Source organism: Thalassophryne amazonica, chromosome 21 (assembly GCF_902500255.1).
Source record: "Thalassophryne amazonica chromosome 21, fThaAma1.1, whole genome shotgun sequence".
In the NCBI taxonomy this organism is placed as follows: Eukaryota; Metazoa; Chordata; class Actinopteri; order Batrachoidiformes; family Batrachoididae; genus Thalassophryne; species Thalassophryne amazonica.
In genome coordinates this window covers 26159680-26168044 of record NC_047123.1, presented here as the reverse complement: position 1 = coordinate 26168044, position 8365 = coordinate 26159680, and the positions used below count along the sequence as shown (strand labels likewise).

General features: G+C 36.8%; 1 protein-coding gene across 2 annotated transcripts; it reads left to right on the top strand.

Annotated features, from left to right (window-relative positions):
• The first annotated feature begins 740 nt into the window (after positions 1–740).
• LOC117503605 lies at positions 741–6467 on the top strand. Of its 2 annotated transcripts, XM_034162862.1 has the most exons (3): positions 741–847; positions 3833–3962; positions 4242–6467. In XM_034162862.1, exon 3 carries the CDS (start codon positions 4339–4341, stop codon positions 5596–5598), a length of 1260 nt encoding a protein of 419 aa, XP_034018753.1. In that variant the 5' UTR covers positions 741–847; positions 3833–3962; positions 4242–4338; the 3' UTR covers positions 5599–6467. The 2 variants fall into 2 exon arrangements, with proteins under 2 accessions (XP_034018753.1, XP_034018752.1); XM_034162861.1 differs by lacking the exon at positions 741–847 and having other exon boundaries at positions 3759–3962.
• Positions 6468–8365: the final 1898 nt, after the last annotated feature.

Sequence of the window (8365 nt, the reverse complement as noted above, 5' to 3'; positions counted from 1 at the left end):
GGTAGGGGGCCTCACTTAAGGTGTACCACTGGTATTCTTACAGAAAATCATCTATTATGTTTTGGCCATGTGGCCTGTTCTTTGGGACATGATCCAGCACATGGGTGCCCCTGTTGAGGACCCCAGTAACTGCAGGAGGCCAAAAGGACACATTTAACCAAATGCAACAGGTAGATGATTGCTTTTGGTAGATGGGATGGACTGGTGGTCTGTCATCCAGGATCCAAGGCAGTTCTGTGAAACCAGTTGAGATTTGAAACCAGGGCCTTCATGCTATGAGTGAACAGTGCAAACATAATTTAAAACCATTGTACCAGTCTTAAATTCCTTAATGGCACTTCAAATCACTCATTTCTTAATGTAAAATTGAAACTTTGTGTGTGTGTGTTGCGGTACTTCAAATGATCAGAGATGTAAAAGTGTACACCACGCTTTCTTTTGGCAAATAACAGTTCAGAATCCACAAATGTCTGAAATGTGATTAAAAGTTAAATGGGCCACTTTTTAATAATTTCTAAAAAAAAAAGAAGAAAGTTGTATGATGAAGGAAGGCAAGAGTGCACTTAAGTAAAGGATTTTTTTAATGCAACAATCAGTTGACGTTTTGATTAGTTGTGAATACAGCGAATACAGTTCGTTCTTTTCCACTTTTATCTGCTTCAAACTCCTGGCCCGTAGGTGGCGGTATTTCAAGAAAACGATGGAGTTCTTTTCCCGCTTTCGTTAAATCCGAAGAAGAACGTTTGGAACGCTGTGCAGGACAAGGGGAGAAATAATAATAAATAAATACGGAACAGTCTTTTGTGTCCGTAGCATTTAACAAAAAACGTCGTTATGCTCCTGTTCGGTAAGTTTTGTTCAGTTTAGGTGATTTATTGGAAATATGACGGCCCCGTTTACAGACTGTTCACGGTCTTTAAAATGGACTAGCTCAAAGCGCTAGGCTAGCAAAGATTTTTTTTTTTAAATATTAGCCTAAATTGTTTTCACATGTGACACTCAGGTTCACATGTAACTTCCAAATCTTCGAGTCCGACATCGGAGGATAACTACTGAATTATCTTTGTTGAATTGCTAGCCATCACTTTTAAAATAAAATAAGTTTGTGAGCATTCAAGAAGGGGGAAAAATCCAGTCTGTCTAAAAAAAAAAAAAAAAACAATTTTTAAAAATTTTTGCTATCACTTACACTAGAGTTGTCTTATTCTAATTTTGCATTTTAATTATGTAACTCATTTGTGTAAAGTGTTTATTTGCATCTCCTGTATGAACTGTGCCTTACATTCATCTCATGTTCTCAGGCGGTAACTTCACCCAAAAATGAGTCGAAAAATCTATATTATTGTTTACTGGTATTACTTTATTTACCTATGGAAAAATCGCTGTGATTGTGACACAACATAGTTTTTAAGAGATTTAGGGTCATAATCCAAATAGTATGTGGTCTCTGGAGTACATAACCGATGATTTGTTGTTTTTATATCATTTTATATGTGTTTGCTTGTGGCCTGTTCGTTTTAGGCTGATTTTGCACAGTACCACTGTGGTTGATTTTAAGATTTGATATTATTTGAGTCAATCCACAATATTTTTCTTCCTGTTTAGACAAGAATCTTCTTGGAATTGTTACTGCTTCTGGCCGTTTGGCCCTGTTACAGTTTATATTTTGTCTTAGAAGATTTGGCGTTATTCCACTTTAAAACCAACATTTATTATCCCTTGCCTGTGCAAACAAAATACTTGAGGTGACTGTCATACAGAACACTGTGTGTCCATCCATTTTCTATACCCGCTTAACTCACAGAGGGCTGCAGCCTATCCCAGTGGTCATAGGGTGTGCAGATGACAGTCTATCACAACTGTCTGTGTCCATTGAAGTATTTGCCACTATATCCCCAAGGCCCTTTGGCCTAAACTACTCAAACTTGGCACATTGGTCATTCAAAGTGGGCGGGACAACCACCATAGCAACGGTGACCTGATTTGCATATTAATTAGGTAATGCTTGGAGTGACCTATTTAAGTGCAAAATCACATTTGGTTCATAAGGTCTATATTACTTTACTTTGATTCAGACACAAAAATGGATCCATACAGTACATAGAAAATTAAATGTATAAATATCTTTCAAAATTAGGAGATTTTTGGATATAAAACAGCATAAAACATTTGTATGAAGGCTATCATATCAGTGTTATTGGAGAGCAGATGAGACTCAAAAGCAGCTCTCACTAGGGCTAGTTAAAGAGAACAAACTTCATTGCATCATTGTACGCCACACGGAGCTGTTGCAAACTACTTGAACTAGGCACACAAGATTTTGACACAGCCGACAACAGACTCAAATAGGCCATGGGCCAGCATGGTCCCACCTGCACCCCCCTGCCCACCCACAACCCTATAAATTTCATATCATTAGAAAGCTTGGGATGTCTAATTACAAAAATCACTGGTGACAGTAAAAATACTGGGACTTACTATGACATATGAGCACTTTTATTGACCTACCCTAGCCAAAAGAAAATATCTGATTGTGAAATCTGATATTTTTTTCCGCTCAACATAGTTACCAAATCATCTTTTAAGCAGATGAGACATGCATATAAAACACCAAATGAATGTGCACAGCTTTGTGTCAAAAGGTATACTTGATTAAAATATGATACCCTGTGAAAAATACTAGCAAAAAAAAGAGACTATAATGTTTACATGTTTAGCACCATGAAAATCTCTACACCTATTTTCAGAAAGTGTATATACCTTGTGAAAATGTGACTTTTCAGCTTTCATTTTGTGCAAAAAAATTCAAATCGGATATATATTGGCCATTTCGCAAATGCCTGACATATACACACAAACCAGGTGGAACATATCAATGAATACAATGTGCTTCTTGTACCTTTCAGGCTCATTCCATATCAGAGGGTATGCCTTCATACAAACCCCCATGTAGAACCTTGTAATCACATACTCTTGACCTACTTCATGTGTGGCCTGTTCTACTCCTCGCAGGAATTCTTTGATGATTTCATATTCCATAATAGTGATTAATGACAGGGTGGTAATCCAGTGTTGTCATATGTCTTAGTGAGTACCAGTATTTCTGCTGTTGCGAGGTATTTTTGTAATCTAGACATCCTAAGCTTTTGAATGATACCAAATTTAGGGGGGTGTGTGCACACAGGACCATTCTGGCTCATGGCCTAAAAGACACCTGGTAGATAACACGCAACCTTTACCTTGGCTTTGAATTTGGAAAGTGGTGGGGTCCAAAAGGATAGCAACTGTGCTAATTTACATATTCATGAAGTTACAGGGTCAAACCATTTAAAACTCTATGTAGGTCAAGACATCATTTAGTCATAATTTTGTCCAAATTCACTAATTTTGTTAATACGTCTTCATTTTCATGTAAAGTGTGCGTTTATATACAGGGTGAACACAAAAACACCTTGGTGTCAAATATTTATAATAATTACATGAATAATTTTACAATTTTGGTATCTACAGTTGCAGAAACCCATCAAGTTTTTTTTCTCTTTTGCAGCTTCTTCTTCTTCAAAATTGTAAAATTATTCATGTAATTTTTGATATTATAAATATTTGACACCAAGGGGTGTTTTTGTGTTTACCTTGTATGTTTTATTTGTTTTTATTTATTATGCAGGTTTTGTGTGTGTGTGTGTGTGTGTGTGTGTGTGTGTGTGTGTGTGTGTGTGTGTGTGTGTGTGTGTGTGTGTGTGTGTGTGTGTGTGTGTGTGTGTGTGTGTGAGTGAGATGTGTTGGCTGTGATGCATAACAGGAAGACATTTAAAGTTGTGTTTCATTCCAGACTCCAACACATCCATGTCCTTCATTGATGTTTAATCTTTTTGTGCTGAGTGGATACTTATCTCGGACACGGAGATAAAACGTAGGACAAAGATAAATCAGAAAGTATTTGCTAATCCATCTTCTATGAGGTAGGTCATTAACTCATCTAAGTCACAGTACATTAGTTTAACATCAGATGAAAACTGTTGTATCACTGGTTAGGGAAGATTTCTCATGATTTTTTTTTTTTATAAATTAGTTATGAATAAAGTTATTTTTCCTTTGAATTTATGTTATGTTATTATGTTATTTATGTTAAACTACATTAAATTTCTTGTACATGTTGCACATGCCTTTTATATTTTTCAGTGATTGAATAAAGAAATTGTGTATTTACATATTTCTAATGCATATCTTCAATTAAACAGGAAATAAAGACAAAGAAGATGAAGTGACCTCTGTCATCATGGACAGCAGTGATGGATTTTAATTTTCTCGCCCTGTAAACTTTAAAGGCAGCAGAATATGATGGATCTCAGTACAATATGGCAGTGGCGTATCGTGTTCGGAAAGAATTATTCAAGACGTCCAGAGCCCTTTATGTACTGTCAAAAAACTGGATTAGATTTTAACGTTGGCTCCAATAATCACAAAAAACTGGGTTTACAGCACGTCACCAATGGTGTTGTACTTGAAATCTTTGACTTTGCTAAGTCTGTGAGCAAGCTTCTTAGCAAGCCTCGTATCATTTTGCAAATTCTGGAGAACAATTTTGATGTCAGTTTTGAAAATGAGGAACAGCGAAGTGTCTTTTCATCTAAGCTTGGAGCAAAAATCAGTGATCTAAAGAAACGGCCTACTCGATACAGCAAGAAACCTTTCAATTTTGGCTTTTTTTTCTCAGAATGTAAAAATTGCAAGGTTAACTTGAACATGGCATCTTCAGAACTGACCGAAGGCATCTCAGTGAAGATGGAAGAACCCAATACTGATGATGGTGAAGATGAAAAATTTGAATTTGAATGTTCACAAGTGTCGTGTGACGAATATATAAAGATTGAAAATGTGTCAGAAGAGATGGATGGAACACACGCCGATGTGAGTGAACATGGGGATCAGTTTGCGTGTTCTGGAGAACCATCAGCGGAAGAACTGAAAGAGGGTCTCCCACTTTCGTTCCCTTTATGCAACGAAATTGGTGTGAAGTTTGGCGTTGAGTCAAAGCAAAGTCTTGATCCTGGCTTGGTGACGCAGGGTGTACTGTTAGAACTAGCCCGTTTCTCGAGATTAGTGATGGGATCCTACCTGCATATTGTGATTGACATGTTGGAGCACAATTTTGAGGTTGACCTCAGAAATCTACACAGCCAATTATTAAGCAAGATAAAAAGGCTTGATAAAAGGCATAAAAAACTTTTGAACAAAAAGGAAACAAAAGAAAAAAGCCACTTTCATGATCAGCTCTTTTCCTTCGCGATGAAAAAGAGACCCCCAGCGCCGAGTACTTTGAGGAACAGCACCTCACAGTATCAGTTTAAAGAAGTCACACAAAGACGGCAGTCGGAGATGAAACGAAAACTGGAGGAGCAAGAAGAGACGGCTCTTGTATCGACCAGTGAACAGGTGACCAAAAAGCGCAGAAAAAGACCGCTTGGATGCAAGAAGGCAAACACAAATGTTCACAAAACCTTTGTGTGTACTCTTCCAGTTGAAATGGCTGGCGATTATTACACACGTCCTCTCGGAGAGTCTGATGCAGACTCTGATGAGCAGGACGTCCTGTGAGCCTGGTTTGAGAGAATTAGTATCCCGATGTATGCGTGTCCGAACTCCCAACAGAGCAGGTTTTTGTTTTGTTTTTTTTCCTGTAAACCCAAAAGTGTGCTACTTGAAAGTTGCTCTTCCGAAGAACAAGCACTGCAAACTGACTCAGTGAAATGACTAAAATATTTGCCAAAACTGACACACTAAAAGTTGTCTGCTAATGATGTGCATCGAAGCCTGACGATGCTGGATGGTTATAGTTTGTTCTCAGTGTCAACCCTTGGGTGATTTTTCGCCTACTTTGCTTGGTCCAGCTCTTTGGGATTCTCAGTTTTACCTGAACAAAAGTAGCAGGTGTGGAACTTGCCTACAACCCAAATAAAGCAATCAAGCAATGTCAAGCATAGGGTGTTGGAGCCTACGTGTCAGGTTGTATGTATTCTAACCTGACCAAATCTGATCGAATGCCTCCTGCTGGTGAGCGGCAGCAGGTCCACTTTGGTGTTAGTGGTGGTCTGATCATTCTCCATGAGGACATCCAGCTATTTCTACTCTGACTCCAACTCCAACTGAAACCAAATCAAACTGAAATGTGCAGCTACCTGGATACAATTCTGACGTTCAGTGTGATTCATCGCTTGAAGATTGCAAGACTGAAGAGAGCCATTGATTTCAACATGAAGACAAGTTCCTCTGCATTTACCAACCGGTGGACCAGTAGGATTAATTTCATGCAAAACATTTCCAATCATCGACGAATGAAACACTGATGGTAATCCCAAATCAAAGAAGAGCACTCTCGAGTAAGCGAATGTGCCATTTAATTCATGTCTGAATGTAGACGTGTCTGATGAACGTCATTGAGTTCAGCAAACAGAACATTAGGTACTCAAATATGAAATATATCCTTAATATTTTCAGTACTCCTTTATATACTCGTATAAGGCTATTGTTGAAATAAAAATTTTAAAAATCACTTGAATATAAAGTTTTGAGAGTTTCTTTGGAAGCATTTTAGGGCTTGGTTTGACTGTGAGGTCTTCAATACTATTCATAAGATTATGGATTATTAAATTAAAAGGTATACATTTAAAAAAAATCAAAAGGTCTGTGTTGTTTGCAACTTTGGTCCAAAAAGGGCTGGAAGAAACGTATAGCTGAAAAATGAAAGTTTGTTTGTTACAAATTGAGACACTGAATTGGTCGTCATAAAATAGCTTTTTATGGTATTTTATGTTCTTTTTGTGTTTTTTTTTTTTTTTTTTTTTTTAATGTTGAGAAAAAAAACTTGGTCATATCTCATTTTGTTTTTTTTTTTTTGTTTTGTGTTTTATTCTCAGTTCAAAGTAGTTTTGATTCACTTGTGAAGCCGATTTTGTCAAAGCTGTTTATAAATATATAAATGTTTTTAAAAAGTATTTGAACGAGTGCTCAAACTTTATAGAGAAAATGCACAGTTTTAGACTTGTTTACTGCTATTTTATGACATCTGATAGTTTTAAGCATCTTTTGATGTTTTGTTTGTCAAAAAAGTACCATTGAGGTTTGAAGAATAACTGCATGTAACATGGTGATGTAATCAGGTTCTTTAAGAAGTATAACTAAATGATGTTTAGATGGGGATATACTGCTTGTATGATTTTTCTGGTGATCTCTCATGAGTCTGCGTTATAAAGAAACAAAGTCATAATTACTGCAGCATGTAATAGTCCTCATGCTGGAGATTTGCAAAATGAATCCACTCTTCTCTGAAGCTCTTTGACCTGAACTTTCTCCTTTTCCTAAATGTAGTTTATGCCAGTCACAAAGCAGATGTTCAATCTGCTTAAATTGGCAGAAAAAGCATCAAACCATTATTGGTTTGCTGCTTAAGAAAGCTGCTTGGAATTCTCAGAAATGGATTATATTTGAAAAAATTATTTTGGCCAAATAATGTGCTACATTGTAAGACAATAATTGCTCAGAACTCTAAATTGCACATAGTCCAATAAAATAAGCATAAACCCATATTACTGATGGGCTGACATACAGTTGATGGGTAAACATTGATTTGATGTTCATCTATGACAAATGTGCTTTTAGCTTTATTATTATTCATTGTTTCATATAATCCACGTCAGTAAAATACCCACTGACGTTTGTTTTTATATACAAAACTTGCATTTCACAAACATTAAATGTAATGCTGCAAGTGGACTGTAGGTGGTGGTCTAGACTTTATGATTTCGCTAGAAACAAATTTAGTCAGAATCCTCCCGATTTTTCCTTTTTAATATTCTTCCAATGCTTGTAAAACTTCGTGATGGTGATCTTCAAACTACAGTGATCTGAGGAGTGACAACTCGTATTATTTCTGGAAAAGAGAAATATTTATATTCCTACGGGTACATGTGAGAGTTTGTCTAATACAAACCAAAACTGGATTTGCAGATTTTTTTTTTAATACACTTGGAGTCTTAAAAGAAAAAAAAGAACAAGGTGACTTTGTAAGTCAGATAGAGGTTTTATGTCATCTTTTCGACCTCCAGTGATGCTGTGTGCTACCTGCTGCATAGCACGGCGCAACCTTTCACAATAAAAGCATACATTTTGGGCGTTTCGCATTAAAACGAAATAAATCATCTCATCGATGTTGCGAGTCTCATCCAGCATTCGCTCATTACCGGAAAATAGGCGAAAAATGTTCTCGTTTAGCAGGTTTGCGCTTAAAAGCATTGCTGGAAGATATTTTGAAAGGCAAAACAGGAAATAGTTTGAGTACTTGTGTGTAACTTGATGCTGAAGTGGA